The sequence below is a fragment of the Malus sylvestris genome, chromosome 9 (assembly GCF_916048215.2).
Source record: "Malus sylvestris chromosome 9, drMalSylv7.2, whole genome shotgun sequence".
Classification (NCBI taxonomy): Eukaryota; Viridiplantae; Streptophyta; class Magnoliopsida; order Rosales; family Rosaceae; genus Malus; species Malus sylvestris.
Genome location: NC_062268.1, coordinates 32022804 through 32046038, shown reverse-complemented (window position 1 = coordinate 32046038; position 23235 = coordinate 32022804). Strand labels below are relative to the sequence as shown.

Sequence of the window (23235 nt, the reverse complement as noted above, 5' to 3'; positions counted from 1 at the left end):
ATTTGGTCTTTTTGAACCTAATTATGCTCTCATGTTTTTTTTTATTTTTTTTTAAAATATATTTTCTATCGATTTTATCCGACAGAAAATGCGCTTACATTCATTATTAATATGTTCCCTGTCGGTTATAGCCGACACAAATTCTGGCGGTTTTATATTTTCTGTCAGTATCCGACATAAAATGTTGTTATTTATTAATTATTAATATATTCTCTGTCGGTTTTAGAGTATTTTCTGTCTAAAAATTCATTTCCTGACGCTGGCAAATTTGTTGCTTATTATATCCGCCACTGCATCCATTTTCTATCTTATTTTACTTAAAATAAGACAGAAATAACCTTTTCTTGTCGTTTTTATTTGTGCCAGTAATGGATAGTTTTGTAATAGTGACAATATGTTGTCGTCACTTCATAAAATAAGACAATTCTAGATTTTGTTGGTGAAAAAGCATCTTTGGACTAGTATAGTACCATATATTCCACTTAACTATGTTACATTACGACAATAAAATTTCTAGAGTATCCTAGTATATACCAGCTCATAGAAAAGGAACTTGTGTATCTCGGCTACGAGGCGCACACAAGTTATAGCACAACCAAATTTGGCAACGAATGCCATGACTTTAAGGGCTGGTTTGGTATTGCTGTGCTTTGAAAAAAAACTGCTGTGAGAATAAGCGGCTGTGCTGTGAGAATAAGCGGCTGTGAAATAAATCAGTAGAGTGTTTGGTAAACTTTTTTGTAAAAGTGTTTTTGGAAAAAAAGCAGTCTGATAGTGGGTCTTTTCATTAAAGGAGCACTGTAGCTCTGTGTGCTTTGAAAAAAAACCAGTTTTCCAAAGCTGCAAATAGCAGCTTTAGCTTTTTCCTTTGATTTCAGCTTATTCTCACAGCAGCTTCCAAAATAAGCCATTTTTTTTCAGTTTACCAAACACCTAAAACCCTCACAGCTTTTTTTCATAGGTGCTTTTTTTTAAGCACCTCACTCCCAAACCACCCCTAACTCATTTCCTTAAATTTTCTCTCCTTTCATTCAACCTAACTATCCATCATTCTAATCCAAAAATTCAAATCCCTCCACTACCAAAAATTATCATTTGCCCGATGAACCTTATTTGGTTAGGCAAACAAACTTTACCCGAAGAAAAAAAAGATTTAATCAGGCAAAAGTGGTCAACGTTTAAGTTTTTATTTTTAGAGGCTTTAGGCGACAAAAAAAATTTGCCAGACGAAGTATTTTTGTCTGGCAATGTTTTGGCTCCAAGGAAAAACTTTTGCGTTTGTTATGTCGTATCTTGCACAAAGAAAATTCAGTACAACGGCTTATTGATATAACCATAATTGCATACATTCTCATGCCCTTTAGTTTAGATTCTTGTTATATTTTTGAGTGAATTTAGTTTGTTTCACTTAGTCTTATGTTTTTGTTAGATTTGAAGAGTGAAGATGAAGAAAGAAGAAACAGAAAAACTTTTGCGATAGAAATGAGTTTAGCATGCTAGAAGCAGAAGCTTTTGTGTATATTAGACAATTTTATGGATTAAACTGTACTTCCTTAGAATGAACCAACCATTGAGCCTTGTACCATTGGAAAGATATGAAAGTTAGCTTTTAGAGGAATTTACTGTTTGTGATTCCGAGTTTCCTAGAAGACATTATAGTGATTCTTGTACCACACGTTTGCTAGCAATGCTTATGTGGGATTTGCAAAGAGATTTTAGATTTACAAATTTTAATAAAAGGAAACGTGCAGAGCAAAAGGAGAGTTATTAGAAGAGTTCAAGGCTATCCTAAAAGGTTCATAGTTAATATATTTACAAGTGGTGTGCCACATCATCAATATACTCATCCAAGTAAGAAGAGAATTAAAGAGTCCTATTCAAGTAAGGATTTGAGCATTTATTTAAGAGAAAAAGAAGGAAGACAAAAGGAAGGATTTTTGGGGGACCAAATCTGGGGGAACGTGATTTTGGAGTTGAAGGAGAAAAGGAAAGGTCGCAGCCGCCAATCATCTATCTTATCCATCTTCATCGTTCAGAAAATTTTCATGTTTTTAAGATTTTTAATTATGTTTTCGTATTCTATGAGTAACTAAACTCTTTTTCTAGTGTTAGGATGATGCCCTAGCATGGATGTTTATGGTTTTTAATGTTATTCATTAGATTTCTAGTTTCTTTTAGATGAATGCTTAATTGATGTTTGTTTATACCATATTTAGGGCTTCGTATTTAGATCTCGTACAAATACTCGAGGGACTTAAATGTAATTATGTGATAAAGAAAGGGGCAAACATGTAATAAGTGAGGAGTCCTTATTCTATAAAATGACCCCTCACCCTCACACTTGAAAGAGGCCATTTCTTAAGCCTTCTCACCCCTCTCACATCCCCTATCATATTCAAAGGTTCTCCCCCTCACCTCTCAAAGAAATACATAATCAGTGTGGACGTAGCCCAAACCTTGGGGGTGAACCACGATACATCTTGTGTTATTTACATTTCATGCAAATCCACGGTTGGATTTACGTTGTTCCAAGACCTCCGGTTTTGTGCATCAACATGTTAAATAATATAATATTAAAGTTTATTAATTATCCTAATTTTAAGTCTGACACTGCACCAAACGCTTCACTAAGTTAATCTAGTTTAGTCTAGTCTAAGCCAGTCCAGCTTAGTCACTAAAGCTAGTCCAGTACGAGATAGTCCAGTACAACAAACACACCCCAATATTCTACCTGAAGAGGTGAGATATATAATATTCTACTCCAATGGGTGGATATATTCCACTCTAACATCTTTTTATTTTAGCTTTATCAATCAAAGTCTGCACCTTATGATCGTGTTTGAGTTTACCAATGACATGGTCACTAAACCTTAAGCATTAATGAGGAAAATAAGAGATAATGGATGTGACTTTGTACTAAAGAATGCTTCCATATTATGATAAATAAACAAGATATTATTGTACATGACAAATTAAATCAAGTTGTTAAGAGTAGTGTGCTCACCACTTGCACCATAGTTCAAATCTGTTGGGTTAGGAAACATAAAAGAAAGTTGTTTAGAGATTTTATTTAACTAGGATTTAATTTGATTTTGTTTGGGTCTCCTTGTCTTGTGGACAAAGATTTGATTTTACTTATTTCTTGTTATGGCTCCTTTGTAATCATATAAAAATCCCTTATGAAAAAAGAATAAAGTATTCTGAAGTTTGTGAGGTCATTAGAGAACTCTCAATTTACCAAAACTCTTTATTTTTCAACTTGGTATCAAACCAGAGTTTGATTCTTGGTTGAAATTTGTTGTGAGCACTTCCATGTGGGTGCAAAAAGCTAATTTTCTTCATGCACAAGTAGGCCATGAACCTAAGGGTGAAGGTTATCTACAATTTTTTAGAAGAAGAATTGTCTCCGTCATGAAAGAAGACTAAGGAAAAATTTGGAAGGAAAAAATATGATGGATAAAATGTTGTTGTCAAAATTTAGACATAGTCTGGATTCGTTTAAACACGTATTGGCCCGATTGTTGCTTTCAGTCTTAGTGCCATGAAATGATTCCAAAGTAAGAAAGAATAGGCTTGCCACTGTTGGAGGCTGCCAACAGACATTGTTTGTGTTTGAGTATGTGAAGATGTGCGTTAATTTGACATCTTAACTAAATGATTGTGCACCAGGTGAGATGTTGGATTGGTTAAGTTCTTTTGTGTACCTTGATCTAATGACAACTTAAAATTCGGTGTAACTTCATGTATACTTGCCTAAAAAGTGAATGAGAGTGAAATAGAAACTAAAATGGGGAGCATAATATAATCCTTTCATCGATGGAGCCAAGATTACAAATGTTCACAAAAGTAAAATCTATGCCGATGGGCTGAGATACATAACTTAAATTTTAATTTGACTGGAAATATATAGAACATAATAAATAAATTCTAGCAAGACTCATGCCATGAATAGAAAAGTCCACTGAGATCACTGTTTTCAGATAGGACTTAGTACAAAACATGCGCCTTGTAAAGGAAATCTGGGTGGTTGGAATTGCTTATCAACCTAATCATACCACGAGGTGGCATAGTTGAAATTTTTTTAGGTCTCAGCGATCGTAGGCAGTATTATTGCTTTGAAAGAAGGCTTTGAGGTTGTAGTTGAAGAGCTAAGACAGTTTTGCTGAAGAGCAATTGGGCTTGTGCTGAAAAACAGTTGGGTTGATTGAAGAATCCTTCATGGTTTTGTTTAATTGTAGAGATTGTATTTGATGAATGTCCTAAGATTGAGGCTTCTAGCTCCATTTATAGGCAAGGGATAGAAAGCATATTTTCAGAGGCAGGGAAAGAAAAGAAAGAAAGGAGAAGGAGAAAGAGAATCTGCACAACCTGTTTTAATAAACAGGATTTTGCTTGACAAAATGGTTTGTCGGGCAATGAAAAAAACATGTCGAGCAAATGAAGTTTCGGTGGTTTTTTTAACATCTCAGTGTTACACTTTCTCAACGAACCTTATAGTTTAATTGACTTATATTGCTAGTTCAGCCTCAAATTCATCTTCCAATCTTACTAGATGCAAAGTCCTAAGGTGATCAATCAGAGAACTCAAACAAAAAGTAACTAATCAAACATTGTTGATGCACAAAACCGGAGGTCTTGGAACAACGTAAATCCAACAATGGATTTGCATGAAATGTAAATAACGCAAGATGTATCGTGGTTCACCCTAAGGTTTGGGCTACGTCCACACTAATTATGTATTTCTCTGAGAGGTGGGGGAGAGAACCTCTGAATATGAGAGGGGATGTGAGAAGGGTGAAAAGGCTTAAGAAATGGCCTATTTCAATTGTGAGGGTGAGGGGTCCTTTTATAAAATAAAGATTCCTCACTTATTACATATTTACCCTTTCTTTATCACATAATTACATTTAAGTCCCTCGAGTATTTGTACTAGATCTAAATACGAGGCCCTAAATATGGTATAAACAGTAGTCCCTCAAGTCTTCAGTCAAGAGAGTCTTTTGGCTAGAGACTTGAAATCCAGTCCATGTGTGGGCCGAAGTAATTAGATGTTGTCTTAAACTGATGTTCGATATGAGGCGGTGCTCAATCTGAAATGATGCTCAACTAGAAGTAGCACATGCTGCAAGGCTGCTCAGCTCTTAGCTTATGTTGCCTTGGTTGGCTCGGCTTGTGGCGTTGAAGGTGAGGGAGTCCCTTTTATAGAATAAGGGCTCGCTCCTCAATACATGAATGATGGGCTAGAGTTGATGCTCTTTAATGATGGTGAGGGAGTCCCTTTTATAGAATAATGGCTCACTCCTCAATACATAAGTGATGGGTTAAGAATGATACTCGCGGCGAGGCGGTTGCTCAGCTGGCGGCGTTGCTCTCTAATGAAGGTGAGGGAGTCCCTTTTATAGAATAAGGGCTCGTTCCTCAATACATAAGTGATGGGCTAGGAGTGATGCTCGCAGTGAGGCGGTTGCTCAGCTGGCGGCATTGCTCTCTAATGAAAGTGAGGGAGTCCCTTTTATAAAATAAGGGCTCGCTTCTCAATATATGAATGATGGGCTAAAGTTGATGCTCTCTAATGATGGTGAGGGAGTCCCTTTTATAGAATAAGGGCTCGCTCCTCAATACATAAGTGATAGGTTAGGAGTGATACTTGCGGCGAGGCGGTTGCTCAGCTGGCGGCGTTGCTCTCTAATAAAGGTAAGGGAGTCCCTTTTATATAATAAGGGCTCGTTCCTCAAAACATAAGTAATGGGTGCTCTCTAATGAAAGTGAGGGAGTCTCTTTTATAGAATAAGGGCTCGCTCCTTAATACATAAATAATGGGCTAAGTCCCCCAAGTATTTTTCATGAGGCCTAGTTGAGGCCCAATATATGGTGTATAGTGTAGTCCCCTCAAGTCTTCAGTCAATAGAGTTTGTTGGCTAGAGACTTCAAATTGAATCCATGTATGGGCCGAAGTGGCGGTTGTTCGGAGGTGGTATTTGTATACCCTGCACTGAAGCTTTGTAAGTGAAGCTTTGAAGCTGGGGCTCTGTAAATGAAGCTTTTGAAGCTAGAGCTTTTGTAAATGAAGCTTTTGAAGCTAGAGCTCTGTAAATGAAGCTTTTGAAGCTGATTGACATGAGTGATGCTCATGACTGTTTATGTTGATTGACATGAGTGATGCTCATGAATGTTGTCATGAGTGATGCTCATGAATGTTGACATGAGTGATGCTCATGAATGTTGACGTGAATGATGATCATGAATGTTTATGTATGATTGTCATGAGTGATGCTCATGAATGTTTATGTATGAATGACATGAGTAATGCTCATGTATAATTTGGAGTACTGGGCGTACTTTTGATCAACTAGTTGGTGGCATAAAGAAGAGTACGGGTTGTACATTTCATCACCTGGTTGGTGGTAATAGCAGCGGGTTGCCGAATAATTGTGGAGTACTGGGCGTACTTTTGATCATTGGTTGGTGCTATTTTGGAGTACCGGGCGTACTTTTAATCACCTGGTTGGTGATAGTAGTGGCAGGGTGCCGAATAATTTTTGGAGTACTGGACGTACTTTTGATCACTTGGTTAGTGACAATAGAGGGCCTAACTCTTTTGGGCATATGGGCCTTCGCCCTCCACATAACATTCTAGCCCATTATTTTCGGCTTTGCCGTTTTTTTTTACCCTCTGATGAGGTTTATACAGATGTCTCCGAAAGATAAGAAAAATAAATTACATCATTCAAAAATAAATAAAGCAGTCGTTGGTGCGTACTGCACCTACTCTGTACTGGGTTGTTGCATATCTTTTTTCATGTGCGTCTTCCAGTGGCTTCTTCAGAAAAGTGGGAACATACATGATGAAAGTTTTCTTTTTCAAACGTTGATAGCATCTTCTGCTTTGGTGGTCGACAAAAGCAAAAGTATAATCCTGGCTTTTTCCTTTCTGTATTCATTTTCTTCCCTTTTTCTTTTTCTGCTGCACTACAGGTTTACAGCATAGGTGAGCCGCGAAATGCCATCCCACCTCCACCATGAGATCTGTCTAAAGTCAGTATACTTATCCAAGTGCTTTCCTCCTTCCTCTTTTTCCTTTATTCCACTTTTGCTTTCTCAGAAAAGTGGATTTCTTCACAGTTGTGCCGGGGGTGATGATTTTCTTGCTTGTCCTACCTCACATGGTGAAACTGAGTGGAGCTTTGGTTCGAGGAGAGCCCGGAAAATGTGAAGGTGGAGCCACCTATCTTTGTTGCACTTGCTACGTCTGTGAGGCATAGGGAGAACCTGGAGGTGGTGGTGGTGATGTCATCGTTGGAGAGATATATGACTAATAAGCTGAAGCAGTAGAGAAGGATGAGGAGGAGGACCATCACCATCACCTGGATCCATACCAGCCATGGGATTCTGTAGCTTTCTATTGTAAATTCATCCCCAAAATTGTACATATTCAAATATTTGACCCGTTGCAAGTATAACAACTACAAACTGCACAAGAACAAGATGTGCTGCAAACACAGAGAGACAGAGGTTGCAGTAGTCTTGCAAAGCAAATCAAAGATGGGTTTTTTTTTTCTTCCCACGTCACAGACGCCCTATCGATACGGTACTTGCTTAATTATACATGAAGCCAAATCAGGATTGCAGTAATGGAACTATATCTGAGTAATACCTTATGAGTCATGAAGATTTGAATGACTCGACAAACCCGCTACTGAGAAGTCTTTCGACATACTTCCCGAGTATATCAACCTCCAAATTCACCTTTGACCTGATTTTTTTCAACGGAATCACCACTTTCTGCTGAGTATAAGCAACCAACATGAAGTTAAAACACTCTTCTTTATCAAACACATCCACCACAGTTAAACTAGTACCATCGACGGATATAAACCCTTTCGGCACCACATACTCAACACCTCATTTGATGTCTTTACCTTGATCCACAGCAAATCCCCTTCAGGCTCCATTGGCACTATCTCCCATGTGCCATCCACATGACCCTGCACAAAGTGCCCGCCCATTCTGCTGGTGGGCTGCACCGCCCGCTCCAAATTCACAAGTGACCCGGCTTCGAGTTTGATCAGAGACGTCTTCCTAAGCATCTTCGGCGACAGCCCGACTGTGAAATCGAACAATTGGGTATCGAATTCAGTGACCATCAGGCATGTTCCATTGACTGCATTACTATCCCCGAGGTGAATGCCCTCCAGAACGGTTTTGGCGCCAATTTTCATGTCGAAACCACCATTTTGGGAGGTGTCAATTCGTTTGATTTGGCCAATTTCCTCGACGATGCCGATGAAAAGGCATCAGATTGTGTTGCGAGGAAGAGATTGGAGATGGGTTTTGGGTTTTTTGGAAGCTGAGGAAGAGGGTTTGAGTGAAAGGTTTGAAAATAGGGAGTTTTGTGCCAGGTTTGGTGGTGATGGGTCGGTAGAGTCCGGCTGAGACGCCGGTTTGGGGTAAGATGACGATGTCTTTGGATAAAACTCCGGTTTCGGGATCTAAGCCTGGATGAGCGACTTGGGTTCCGGCAAGTCTATCGATTGTGCCGTCTTTGAGGACCCGGAGGTATGGAAAGACTTCGAGTAACACTTCTGGTGAGGGGTTGTAGCCATTTGTATGAAAGAGAAATAAGGAGAAGAGGAAGAGAGATAAGAGCTCGATGTGGGAGACTGGTTCCTGGATGGCGGAGCTTTCCCACCTTTGGAGTCCACCCGTCGTAACCCATGCCCACCGTGTCTCTCTAGAAACCAGTCCCTACCTCCACCTCGACCAGCTATAGTAACTTTACAGTGATTCCGGCGACGTCTTTTGGAGTGTGAAGAGATCAAAGTCCAATGCCTTCTAAAATTCTTCAGTCTACTTGGAGTAGTGAAAGATTGGAAAAGATAGTAGAAAATCAACTCTGCCACTCTCTTCTTCTTCAAAACAGAGAGATGGGCTTTTCTGGGTATTTAGAGAGAGAATCTTAGGATTTTTAGAGAGAGATAGTGGTGTTCTTGGTTTTTATGAATTTTTTTTTTGTAGGAGGATAGCAGAGTGAGAGATAGAGTATTTGGTTTCCTGGGTTTGTTTTTTTTTTTTTTGCAGATTCACGATAGAGGTGAAAAAATGAAAGAGAACCGACATAACTTTTCGTATCGATTTCCACAGACGGCGCCAAATGTTGATGCACAAAACCGGAGGTCTTGGAACAACGTAAATCCAACCGTAGATCTGCATGAAATGTAAATAACACAAGATGTATCGTGGTTCACCCCAATGTTTGGGCTACGTCCACACTGATTATATATTTCTCTGAGAGGTGAGGGAGAAAACCTCTGAATATGAGAGGGGATGTGAGAGGGGTGATAAGGCTTAAGAAATGGCATCTTTCAATTGTGAGGGTGAGGGGTCCTTTTATAGAATAAGGACTCCTCACTTATTACATATTTGCCCCTTCATTTATCACATAATTATATTTAAGTCCCTCGAGTATTTGTACGAGATCTAAATACGAGACCCTAAATATAGTATAAACATAACCAATATCTATTAATATTTTAATATTAATATATTTATTTATTCTTTTATAATTTCTTCCTCCTTCTTAACCTCTCTTTTTCTCCGCCCATGGTCTTCTTGCCCTTTCCCATTTTTACTCTCTTTTTTCTTCGTCCACTGTCACCCTCCCCACTCTCTCTTTTTCGCCATTTTCACTCAAATTACTTTGCTCTGTTCTTCTGTTCTTCTTTTCTTCAAAATATGAAACTCTGAATTTGTCACGTGTCGATTCGGACATACGTCCAGGATCGACATGTGACGTCATCAAATCACATATCTAATATACATGTCCCTCGGGATATGTATCAAGCACATGCCATGCCTCGAATTGCATAGAATTTTTCGTATACTTTATGGCTGCATCTAACCTCCTCGTTAGACTGCCTATGTACCCTCATTTGGGATCAAGTCATTCGTAGTTCGCCATTCATTACACCTCGACGTTTATCACAATACGTTCAAATCGAAAAGCATAGCATTCCTCAATCAATTATTAGAACTTAACAAGCATGAATTACTAGATTCATGGTTACATAACAAATCCATATGACATTCAAGGTTTCCATTCCATCTATCATATAAATCACTATGTTTTCAACGTGATATCTCCATCCACAGCATGTAACTTATCCAATAACCAACGAAGCACAATATTATTCTTAAGCCACATTGATCACTAAATAATCATAATAATAACAATCATATCCAACGTCATTCCACAATTCCCGTCAATTAATCCCTTCATGTATCAAGGATGCTTGATCTTAGCATTTAACTATGTTAATCAATCAATGAGATAACATACCATTTCACCAATTCAATTAGAGAACTCTATATAATTCCCTACTTGGGTTATGAGTAATAACATGGTAATTCTAATTTATACTCACAAGGTCTATGGATAATTCACAGTCCACCACTAGTCCTCACATTTCATCACATCAAGCCAACCATACAAAGCAAACCATGTTTCTAATATGCACGTCAAATCCCACATCATAAACTATAACGATGGCACTTTATAGGAAACATAATCATAAAACCGTCTCATACCCTCTCAGGTTAATAATTATGAAAATAGAGTAATCATCTATAACACATATATTAAAGTCAGTCACCCTTTTATACTAGTAACCATACATATTTTAATCATCCATGAAATCAACATTTTAACGTTCTATTCCTATGCTTGTAACCTTCATTCTCCATCCTTTAATAAACCAACCCAAAGTTAATGGGTTTTCAACTTAAAACACCACCTCTTCACTCATGCCACTACCCCTTTTGACATGTATATGCGGCAATATATATATATATATATATATATATATATATATATTAAGAGAAACTAGATTGTTTACTAATAACTTGAATACAACTACTAGTAAACAATCTAAACTCTTCAACTCCAACCAAACACACTCAAATAAGCACAAGATTAACAAGGATGTCATTTCAACTATAATTCCCTTCTAGGTCTAGATGCTTGGTAACGAAAGAAGAATTTCATAAATCTAATGTCACACATTGGAAATTCGACTTTTTCCAAAAATTTTCAAATTTTACAAGAATGAAGGCCTCAACAAGAAGAGTAAACTTTATACCTGTGGCCAAGTCCAATTTGGCCAGGAAGGCCCTCAAATTGGCTCGTACCCGTCGAAACCCTAAGGTGGGTGTTCCTCAATTCGGCTTCCTTGGTGTTCCAACGCTCCAACCACCAGTTGGGTCTTGTTCCTGGGTCTAAGGGAAGTTGATTAAGGGTGGTGGTAAGTGGTGCAAGTCGCCGGAACGACGGAATCACCATCGAACTCACCCGCGAACCCGGTGAAGTTCTTCATGAAATTGGGCCTAAAAACTCTCAAATATGGGTGGAGATGGTAGAGGGAAGGTTGAGGAATACGCTGTAGGCGATGGATGGTGATGAATTGACAGAAAGAATGGCAGAGACCATCGGAAATGGAGTTGGGTTGGTGCACAGGTGCAAAGGAATTTTTTTTTCTTTCAGCCACTCCCGTGGCTTTTTCTTCTCTTTTCAGTTTTTTTTTTAGCAACAACTTCAAACGTCCATAACTATACCATCATAATTCGGACTCGCAAACAGTTTTCGCCTATGCATTCGTGATCTCGATATCTATTCAACAATATAAATTGTGACCTCGAAAGGTCTACGAATTTTAGATAATTACTTTCTAAACTTCAAACTTCATAACTAATTTAATTAAAATCTAAATCCAAATAAATTAATATAATTTCTCAAAAATAACATAAAATCTCAATAATACAATTACGTAGATTATAACAATGAAATCCAAGAACGGGATTTCACATAATTTGTTTTGATATTTACATTTCAGTTCTTTGAGATTACAATTTCAGTTCTTGGCGTTGGATTAAATCCAAAACAAATCTGGCTAGGTATTCTGTCTTGAAGCAAAGAGGGGAAATCTAGGTTGTGGGTTCGTTGGGTTTCATAAGAGGGAGAGAAATCAATTTGAAGCAAATAGAAGGTTGGGTTCGCGAGACGAAGGAGATCGGCAAGACGGCAAGATTTGGTGATGGGAGTCCCAGATCAAACCAAAAATAGACTAATAAGCCAGTCTAGTCCAGTGAAACCTAAGGAGATCAAACAAACACACCCTTGTTGTATCAAAAAAAAAAAAAAAACTCATGTAAGAGTTTCATTCAAAGGGAGTTTATTACAACAACATAAATTATAATGGAACGCATATCGTTATCAAAGAAGATTTTTTTTTTTAACAAACAATATTATCTGCACTAAGGGAGAGAGAGGGTGAGCTTAGCCTCACAATGGGCTACCAATGGGCTACCAATAATGTAGTTTAAATTCGCATTTGGCGAGAATCGAACCGAATACCTCTCTTAAAAAAGAAAATAATTAAAACAAGAATGTTGTGGTCTATTTTATCTGACAGAGGGACTAGGGCCGGCGGCAGAGAGAGAGGAGAGAGATATGTGTTTGTAGAATTGTAGGGGAATGTGTGTGTTGTTATCCCTCCTACATTGTGCCTTTATTTATAGTAGTAAAGGGAGAGAAGATATTCCTTCTCCTCCAAGTAATACAAGTTGTAATAGGAAAGGATAACTAGAATTAAATCTTATCTAGGATTTACACAATCATACTTAAACTAGGAATGTTTACAACACTCCCCCTTGAGTGGGTAAATACTCAAGGTAGATTCAGCATCATGCAGAAGTTGAGGAAGTCGACTCGTCGGCACTGATTCCAAGGAACAACGCTTATTCTCAATAAGGTAGGAACTTGCATAAGTAGTAAGTCTCACTAAAAAAACCCTAAGGCTATGGCAAAAACCCGAGTAGGGACAAAATCCATAGTCTAAGGAAAATGCGTGAGAAATGCAAAGTCAAAAGAAACGTCTACAGGACGTCATCAGGGATATGACCAGCCCAAGGTGGGTGCCTCGTTAAAACCTAGTTAGGTAGCAAAAACCCAGTGGGAAAAATGCTCCTAATCGTAGGGAAAAAGAGTACATTAAGATCAAGCAAGTATCCAGAAGATACTCCCCCTGAGTTTGACATAATTCCAAAGAGAAATAGCAAAGTTACAACTCAGAAAGTTTACGCATACCAATTCCATGAACAAGCTTCTGAAACGTCGCCTTCGGTAGTGATTTGGTGAAGAGGTCGGCCAGATTGTCTTGTGATCGGATTTGCGTGACTTCAATCTTCTGATGCTCTTGTTGTTGATGTGTAAAGAAGAACTTCGGCGCAATATGCTTGGTGTTGTCTCCTTTGATGTAACCGTTCTTGAGTTGTTCGATGCAAGCTGCGTTGTCTTCAAAAATCGTCGTCGGGGCATTAACGGCGGGATGAAGATCACAGGAGCTTCGAATATGGCCTACTACTGCTCTCAACCAAAAGCATTCCCGAGTTGCTTCATGTAAGGCGAGAATTTCAGCATGGTTAGACGAAGTGGCAACTAAGGTCTGTTTAGATGACCTCCAAGATATTGCGGTGCCTCCAACGGTAAAGACATAACCCGTTTGAGAACGCGCCTTGTGTGGATCAGATAAGTATCCAGCGTCGGCATAACCAACAAGGCGAGAATCAACCCGATGAGCATAGGGTGCGGCATCACTCGAGGATTCGTAGGGATAGAATAAGCCCAAATCCGTAGTACCCTTAAGGTAACGGAAGATGTCTTTCACGCCAGTCCAATGTCTACGTGTTGGTGCATTGCTGTATCTTGCCAAAAGATTAACAGCGAAGGAGATGTCGGGTCTAGTGCATTGAGCTAAGTACAATAAAGCGCCTATCGCACTTAGATAAGGAACTTCAGGCTCCAAAATCTCTTCATCATCCTCATTCGGACGGAAGGGATCTCGCTTTGCATCTAGCGTACGAACGACCATAGGAGTACTCGAAAACTTTGCTTTATCCTCATTAAAACGGCGCAACACCTTCTGGGTGTAGTTCGATTGATGTACTAAGATTCCATCCGAACAATGCTCTATCTCGAGACCGAGACAGTATCGAGTCTTACCTAGATCTTTCATCTCAAATTCCGACTTCAGGTGCGAAGCAGTTCTCGCGAGCTCTTCAAGAGTTCCGATGAGATTCATGTCATCGACATATACTGCAACAATCGCAAATCTGGAATGTGACTTTTTAATGAACACACAAGGGCATAGTTCGTTATTCACATATCCCTGACTAGTCAAATACTCACTTAAACGGTTATACCACATTCTTCCGGATTGTTTCAAACCGTATAGTGAACGCCTCAGCCGAATTGAGAGCGTGTTCCGGGGTTTGGAAATATTTGAACCAGTCAATGTAAGTCCTTCGGGAACTTTCATATAAATTTTCGTATCAAGATCCCCATAGAGATACGCGGTTACTACGTTCATCAGCTGCATATCCAGTTTTTCGGAAACTACCAAACTGATAAGGTATCGAAAAGTAATCACATCCATAACGGGTGAGTAAGTTTCGTCATAGTCAATCCCGGGGCGTTGTGAGAAACCTTGTGCTACAAGACGAGCTTTGTAACGCACAATTTCGTTCTTCTCATTACGCTTCCGAACGAAAACCCACTTGTAGCCAACGGGCTTCACATGTGGAGGAGTAGGAACTACAGGTCCAAATACCTTACGTTTCGCAAGTGAATCAAGTTCGACTTGGATTGCTTGTTTCCAGTTTGACCAATCAGCTTTACGTCGACATTCATCAACGGAACGCGGTTCAATGTCATCGCTCAACATGATCTCAGTAGCTACTGCAAATGCTAATGCATCGTCAACAATCATCTCATTTCTACGCCACACATCATCTAAGCTAGCATAATAGACCGAAATCTCATGATTCTCGGGAGGAGGATTCGTCTCTTCAATGACGCTTCCATAATCTAGAATTTCCTCATGCGTTGGGTAAAATGAGTAAGCGATAGTCGGATTCACGGTAGGCTCTTCAGGACCTTGTGCCGTGGTTTTCCTCTTCCGGGGGTGTGAATCCTTTGAACCAAGGGGTCTGCCACGCTTTTGTGTAGGGGCAGATGATTGGCTAGCCGCTAATGTACGTGGATCACCAGAATTGGCGTCCCGGGCTTCCAGGAGGGTAGTCCGTCGTACATTTGGTACATCCATCTTTGCAGGCGTATTCGCAGCTGGAATATGTGATATTGTCACGCGCGCTAGATCGGTGAAAGCATCTGGCATGCTCTGAGCTATGCTCTAGAGATCTAATATGCGCTGCACTTCAGCTTCAGACTGAGCGGTGCGGGGATCTAAATGAGACAAAGTGGGAGTCGTCCACGATAATTCGCGTCGTTCATTAGGAACGTTGATGTTCTTATCTCCCCCTAACGACGGGAAGACTGTCTCATAGAAGTGACAATCCGAGAAACGAGCGGTAAACAGATCGCCTGTCAAAGGTTCTAAGTAACGAATAATCGAAGGAGAATCATATCTGACATAGATTCCCATCCTTCGCTGAGGCCCCATTTTTGTACGTAAGGGCGGCGAGATAGGCACATAGACCGCACAACCAAAAACGCGCAGATGCGATATGTCGGGTTCGCATCCGGTGACCAACTGAAGGGCACTAAATGGTTGTGTCGCAACAGGCCTCAGGCGGACCAACTTTGCTGCGTGCAATATTGCATGGCCCCAAGTAGCGATCGGGAGCTTGGCACGTATGACCAACGATCGAGCAATCATTTGTAAACGCTTAATGAAAGCCTCTGCCAGGCCGTTCTGGGTGTGAACATGGGGTACAGGATGTTCAACTTCAACCCCAACCGACATGCAATAGTCATCAAAAGTTTTAGATGTGAATTTTCCAGCATTATCCAATCGAATAGATTTGATCGGATAATCAGGGTGGTGAGCCCTGAGCTTGATAACATGAGCCAACAGTTTGGAGAATGCAGCGTTCCTTGTGGACAACAAGCACACGTGTGACCAACGTGTAGAAGCGTCAACCAAAACCATAAAATATCTAAATGGTCCGCAGGGAGGTTGAATCGGTCCACAAATGTCCCCCTGAATCCGTTGTAGAAAAATAGGAGGATTCGAACGAATCTTGTCATAAGAAGGCTTAGTAATAAGCTTTCCCATAGAACATGTTTGACATGCAATTTCATGGATCGAACCTAAGCTTCGGGTTAGTGGATGCCCGTGTGAAGTTTTGAGGATACGGCGCATCGCTATTCGTCCAGGATGTCCCAAACGATCATGCCAAAGTGTAATTTCGTGCGCGGTCCCTGTGGTAGGGCCGGCAACATAGTGGCATTCTATGGGGCGTATGGTCGTAGTATACAGACCACTCGGGTTACGCTCCATCTTCTCTAGAATACGCTTCTGGCCATATTCGTAGGAAGTTACGCACAGAAATTCAACTCCGTTTTCTACGTGGGTTTCAGCGTGGTAATTGTTATCTCTAATGTCCTTGAAACTTAGTAACGTTCTTCCGGAACATGGAGAATAGAGTGCCTCAGCAATGGTCAAGATTGTACCATTGGACAACATTATACGTGCCTTACCATATCCTTCGATCAGGTTGGATGGGCCTGAGAGGGTTGTCAGAGGTGCATTCTTAGGTACGAAGTTAGTGAAATAGATGCGTTCACGCAAAACAGTATGCGTGGTTGCACTATCTGCCAGACAACTAACTTTCCCACTAGTCATACCGAGAATGAAAAATTAATTTGAATCGGTCACATGCATAAAAGTTTATAAAAACAAGTATCAATTCAAAATAATTTCATTTATTCAAGGATTAAAAACTTAATATCCAAAATAAATCGCCAACTAATAATCCAAAACATAAAGGAAAATTGTTCAAAATCAACCAAAAAACAAGGTGGGGTTCGGCCACTAGGTGGAATTCGGCCCCAATTGTATTATTTCAACTGAAAAATAAGTCTATGTCTAAGATTCTAATCTTCCATAGGAGTGGTATCCTCCTGAAAGTCAGAAACCTCCATCTTTGTAGTCTCTGGTTCGTCCACTTGCAGGAAGTTTGATTCAAACTTCGTACGACGAGAATGATATGCATCCACAACCTTCTTGGGAGCACGGCAAATACGGGACCAATGGTCCTTGGAACCACAACGATAGCACATATCGTCATTCATTGTGGCAGGTGCTTTGCCCTTATTCTTGAAGTTCGGGGCCTTGGGAGCAAGGTTTGGGCGCTGCTGGGCTTTGTTTCCTCCCTTGGATGGGCCTTGGCTCTGTTGACCTTGGTGGGATGGCTTCTGGCCGTCCTTACCACGCCTCTTTTGGCGTTTTGGGTGCTGATTAGTGCTATAATGTGCTTCAGGCACAGCAGTAGCCCCAGTAGGTCGAGCTTGATGATTCTTCATCAACAGCTGGTTCTGCTTTTCAGCAAGAAGTAAAACAGAGATCAAATCCGAGAACTTAGTGAACTTCTGAGCTCTATATTGTTACTGCAGGACAATATTAGAAGCAGAGAAGGTCGAGTAGGTCTTCTCCAGGAGATCCTCTTCAGTCAAAGTTTCATTGCAAAACTTGAGAAGTGATCGGATTCGACAAACTTCAAAATTATATTCATTCACAGACTTAAAGTCTTGGAAGCGCAAGTGCTGCCAGTCGTGTCTTGCTTCAGGCAAGAATATGTCCTTTTGGTGATCGAAACGATCAGCCAAAGCGACCCATAATGCACGTGGATCCTCCTCAGCAAGGTACTCAGTTTGCAGAGCGTCATGGATATGTCTTCGGATGAAGATCATAGCAGTGGCTTTTTCAGCTTCGCCAACAGGTTTATCTGTTGCTTCTTCAATAGCAGGACGCAAGTTCTTTGCAGTGAGGTGGAGCTTCACATCTTGAACACACTTGAGGTAGTTCCTTCCAGAAACCTCCAAAGCAGTGAAGTCGAGTTTGTTCAAATTCGACATGTTCCTATCACAAAATGGATGAACAAGATGTGGTTAGTGTAATGGAGAAAAATCAATCCATTCACATAGGAGTAGAACATACAGGTTCTAATAGACATGTATTGGTTTAATTTTGCATGAAAAACTTCGGGTTTCATGGGTGATATATTTAAGTGAAAACTTCGGGTTCTCAAACAAGGCATGTTTAGAAGAAACTTCGGGTTTCAAAGTAATTATGAACTTCAGGTTCATATATTCCTGCAGGCAAACACAAATATATATGCAAACAAATATGCAAAGAATATATGCAGAAATATTGTATAATGATAAGTGAATTAATTTATTTTTGATCTTGAGGGGCCAAATTAAAGTGTGGGTGAAAATATAAAAACCCATATTATTTAAAATTATTAAATAATAAGATCTCGGGGCCTAAAAATATAGGCCAAGAACCCTCGGGTGTAGGCTGCAGGCCCACGGGGTGAGAAAAGGAATGGGCTGCTGTGTGCAGCCCTTAAAAAAAAAATTCTCTTTTTTTTTTTCAATTCAAATATATTATATGCATGTATAATTTTAATGAATCACATATTTACGTTGATGCATATGCAAATAATAGTTTCAATGCATGTACATATGTAAGATTCAATTCATGGCAAATATCAAATTCACATAATTGTAGCAATTTTGGTTATGAAGCATACACAATTTATGTAGAATCTAAAATACGTTAAACGTAAAGTTGGGTCATGCATCATGGTGAATGTTCATGCTATCAGGGCTTGCAAAATATCGAGTTAAAAACCGTTGTTTGGAAAGAACCTGATTGCGTGATGATATGGATGAACTGGTTTGATGCAGAAAAAATCTCCAACGTCATATTCCTAAGCGCAGCGGTAGGAGCGTGCTGATAACGTGTTGTGGTCTATTTTATCTGACAGAGGGACTAGGGCCGGCGGCAGAGAGAGAGGAGAGAGATATGTGTTTGTAGAATTGTAGGGGAATGTGTGTGTTGTTATCCCTCCTACATTGTGCCTTTATTTATAGTAGTAAAGGGAGAGAAGATATTCCTTCTCCTCCAAGTAATACAAGTTGTAATAGGAAAGGATAACTAGAATTAAATCTTACCTAGGATTTACACAATCATACTTAAACTAGGAATGTTTACAACAAAGAAGACGTTATAGAATAATCATTAGTTTTATTCAAAGGGAGTTTATTACAACAACAGAAATTATAATGGGATTCCTTCTGCCCTGTCCCTGCCCATCCCTCAATACACAAGGCCACTATTATTTTTCACCACGACAAATTAAATTGGTTAAATGGTGGATAGCATTTTCCTCCCTTATAACTAGCTCTCGTGCAAAAAGGCATTGCAACAAGCAATATCTTTACAATATCCCTGGCATATTATTTCAGCGCTTACTGAAAAACAATTGAAAACATCAAAATAATTAACAGGAATTTAATTTGGTGCTTAAGAGAACAAAAATGCAAGAAATTAAAGGTCAAACATATATATCGACTACATACCGAGTGAAAAGAAGATGATGACTATGGCTACTGCAACGATTAAGTTCTTGGTAATGAGGGAGAGATAATCACAAGCCATTTTACTTTCGATTTCAACTAATTATAATGCTACATGGCTTTGAGATGGTGATGGTATTTATAGGATTAGGAGCATATCTTAGTTAAGAAATATAATATTAGGTTCATGCCCAATATTTTTGCATCCTCCAATTCTAGTAAGATTTTAATGTCAAATGATTCAAAACCTTATGTTTAAATCTCATTAATTTCCTTCCATCCAAACAGTTTTGAAGTCAACAAAGCACTTACTAAACTATAACCTCAAGTTAATGAATATAGAAAAGGAAGTTTTATTTGAACCTATATAACCAATCTAACACCTCTAGCACAACAATTAAACCCTCCATCACTTAAAGTTTATGTGATGGCAGTGTGTAAGAACCTTGACTCATTGGGAACACAAAGCGGGGGAGATGTCAACGGTGGCATTTACAGGTGGTGAACCTGATCGGGGTTTGGTAGTTTGTGGAGGAGTCAGGCAGGCTGCTGGAGCTCTGGAGGGCCTAGAAGACAAAGTGGGGAAAACATCCACGGTGCAGTGAGAAAAAGTTTTGAGTTTCAGATAGGGTTTTGTTTGCGGCTTATTTATTGGCCGAGATTTCTTGGGTATCAAGATTTGTTGTTTTGTAACTAATTGATATCTAAACAAGTCAGTCAGAAATGCTAGGTGTGATTGACTAGTCTCAGTGTTCATCTCCATGCGAGATTTTTCCATGTACCCGAAGCACAAGCAGTATACCACATGGACTGGTTAACTGGAATCCAAACAAATGATACCCAGTGCTGCTAACACAGCCTGATCATACATGTACGGACCAAAAAAAAGAACGATACAGCATTTTACTAACAATAAACGACCCAAGCTGCAGATTGCTAACGTGAAGTTCGTGAACAGATCACAACTGCTCAAGGGAAGAGTGGCTGCGTTTAATTATACAAAATCGGCCAATACATAGTAGTTGCATATGGACAAGAAGATAGACAAACTAGGTAAAACCTATACAATAGCTGGCCTATCTTGCCTTAATAGTAGTCCAACAAATATACATCAAACTGCAGATAAGAAACGATGTTGTCGTAGATCTTAGGAAGGGCCTAGAAACCTGGCATATGCTTCAATCGGACAATTTATTTTTATTATTCTTCAATCGGAAGCTTTACCTATCGCTGAATGATAGCGAGCATGCCTGCCATAAGAGTACGCTGAAATCGCCGAACCAGTCACATTCAACGATTGCTTAGCAAGGCCCACAGATTTCTTTGTTGCCAGCCACATGATCCAGAAGAATCCAATCCAACCTAGTTAGGGGAACAAAGAAATATGATAAGAACCTTGACTCGATGGGAAGTGGAATTATAGACAATTCAAAATATAGATCCATCAGCCATCAATAAATTGTATTATACTGGACATGAACTGATCTGAAGCCTGGGAAATCGGTACCAAGGGGTATGCAAACACTTCAACAGAAGCAAAACAAAGTCAGTAAATTGGTCCTTCTCAAGTAGATAAACTAACTACTTTTTCATCCATATGTGTAGGCCTGATAAGTATAATGGTTGAAAATTTAGAAACCTACAATCAATATAGTCGTAAATGTGATGCTTCTGGTTATATAACACTTTTAGACAATAAGGTTGTCCTTAGATATGTAGGGGTTAGGTATTAAAAACTAAAAAGAGGTAGGAGAAGTAATGGTCAATTGGTCGACCAGCCCTACCTGTAGCTATCAGAACAGCTCCAATTGTCAATATTGTTGTGGCGGAAATAACAAAAACAGCCACTGATAACGCTCCTATGTATATCGCTGTTACACAGGCAAAGAAAATGGCCAAGAATCCTCCTGCAGCTGCCAGAGACAGTAGGAGAGAGATAACAACGGCATTGAAAGTTGCTGCCACAAAGAAAAGCATGAAGACAAGCAACCCTGTCAAGGCAAGAAGAGTAATCGTGCCAACCTGCATCAAAAGAGTCAGTTGTTAACTCAAGTGTCGACTTGAATCGATCTATATATATCAATCGATATCAACACTTACATTTAAAAATTAGACTTGTTGGAATCACAGCAAGTGAAAAATTAGAATGGATCTAATAAAATTAATTGAAAAAACCAAGAACAATAGGACAAAGAATTGGAGGGTAAGTACATTTTCTGTGGTGATTAGTTATTATTCATGAAGACTCATTAAACATGAAGAGGAATATCAATAAGATCCTACATGGAATAATATGCATAACATGAAATGTCCTGCATCCATGATATAGAAAATTGCGCCCAAAAGTAGGCATAAAAAATAAATTATCCTTACTCAACATATACCAAACAATTAAGAAGCTATATCACACGAATTTATCTGATGAAGGAAACAGATTTATCATTCACAAGAATAGGTAATCACAACTACCAGACAAACTCTCTTTACAACTGCAACTAAGAGTCTAAGACTCACACACAATTGAGCTATCATCTAGTGTTACAACTGTACTGTGAACTCTGTTGTCTATCATGCCCCCGCAAACTTGGGAGTGCAAAAAGAAATCTAGCAGAAGCCAAAGCTTCGGGAAATATCTCAGTAAGTTGATCCAGACTGAGCACATAATGAACAAGGGATATCCTTACAGGTAACTTTTTCCCTAACAAAGTATTCACTTCTTTGAATTTCCTTGAATTCTTCTAACAACAATACATTCTTCAACTTCTGTTCTACTTTATGTTTCTGTCTTGTTCTTCTAATTCTTCTTCCTCTATTATACGTGCAGTTCTTATGGAAGATTTATCAACTGTCTCATCTTTAGCTTCTTATGACACTTCAGTCCCTGTGAATACCCTTGTAATGCCTCCTTCCTCTCCTTTTTCTGTCATTAACCGCCATCCTAAGCAAATGAGATCCGAACTTGGTATCTCTAAGGAAAAGGTTAAGGTTCCCAATGCACCATATTCGTCTGCAATCCCCTTGACGCACATAGTGCATAGCATACACCGGAACATAAAAGAATTTTCATTAGACCAAACAAAATGTTACTTCCAGAGCTAAAAAAACTGTGTTGCTTTTATATCGAAAATGTACAACCTTCAGAAGCACACAGAGCTCTGGAAACAAAATGCACAATCTTTCCTAGACTGCAATGTACAAGTAATCAAAAGCACAAGGTACAACTAATTCAAAAGCTAAGATCACCGACAATACTCACAGAGATGACTAGCAGTGCACGGAGAGGGCTCCCCCTCCGAGTCCAGAGAAAAACGTTTCGCCCACTGTTTCTGGAAGCTTCGTGAAGCAGCGGGCCGTTCTTGGCTAGAGAGGTTTTGATCCGCTGAAACAGCGGAGCAGCAGCACCGGCACTGGTGGAGCCGGGGAAGAGGATCTCAACAATCAGATGGTGGAAGATGCCGTAGAGAGTCTCCTCCCGGTTGGTGTGGATCTCGCCGTCGTTGTCGGTAACGTCGACGTCGACTCCGCCGTTGGTTCCGTACGGCTCCGCCATTGGGGGACTTAACGGACGGTTGAGTGAGCAAGGACTGAGCAAATCTGATACGGCGATTAGCGAATATGGCGGTGGGAATAATCCTGTCTGTGATGATGACTATGGTCCAGGCGGCCTTATTTAGTTTTCTTTATGAGAAGGACACTTGTGCCCCTTCATTGGTGAACATAGAAGGTCGTTCTAGACAACTCCCAAGTCCCAATCAAAGTTTTCTGCGCAATCGTAACGAATGACGAAAGAGGAGTTC

General features: G+C 39.7%; 2 protein-coding genes, 1 long non-coding RNA gene and 1 pseudogene across 3 annotated transcripts; 1 reads left to right on the top strand and 3 right to left on the bottom strand.

Moving 5' to 3' along the window:
• The first annotated feature begins 632 nt into the window (after positions 1-632).
• Positions 633-953, top strand: LOC126581960 (uncharacterized). Its single transcript, XR_007609223.1, has 2 exons — positions 633-721; positions 765-953. It is a non-coding gene; the product is annotated as an uncharacterized LOC126581960 (long non-coding RNA).
• Positions 954-7603: 6650 nt separating this feature from the next.
• Positions 7604-8603, bottom strand: LOC126581951 (riboflavin synthase-like; annotated as a pseudogene).
• Positions 8604-17314: 8711 nt separating this feature from the next.
• LOC126581958 (uncharacterized) lies at positions 17315-19077 on the bottom strand. The gene is made up of 2 exons (XM_050245904.1): positions 18728-19077; positions 17315-17933 (listed from the first exon to the last, which is right to left on the bottom strand). Exon 2 carries the CDS (start codon positions 17927-17929, stop codon positions 17459-17461), a length of 471 nt encoding a protein of 156 aa, XP_050101861.1. The 5' UTR covers positions 17930-17933; positions 18728-19077; the 3' UTR covers positions 17315-17458.
• A 1308-nt stretch (positions 19078-20385) lies between these two features.
• Positions 20386-23235, bottom strand: LOC126581953 (uncharacterized). Its single transcript, XM_050245898.1, has 3 exons — positions 22695-23235; positions 21223-21460; positions 20386-20800 (listed from the first exon to the last, which is right to left on the bottom strand). Exons 1-3 carry the CDS (start codon positions 22986-22988, stop codon positions 20646-20648), a joined length of 687 nt encoding a protein of 228 aa, XP_050101855.1. The 5' UTR covers positions 22989-23235; the 3' UTR covers positions 20386-20645.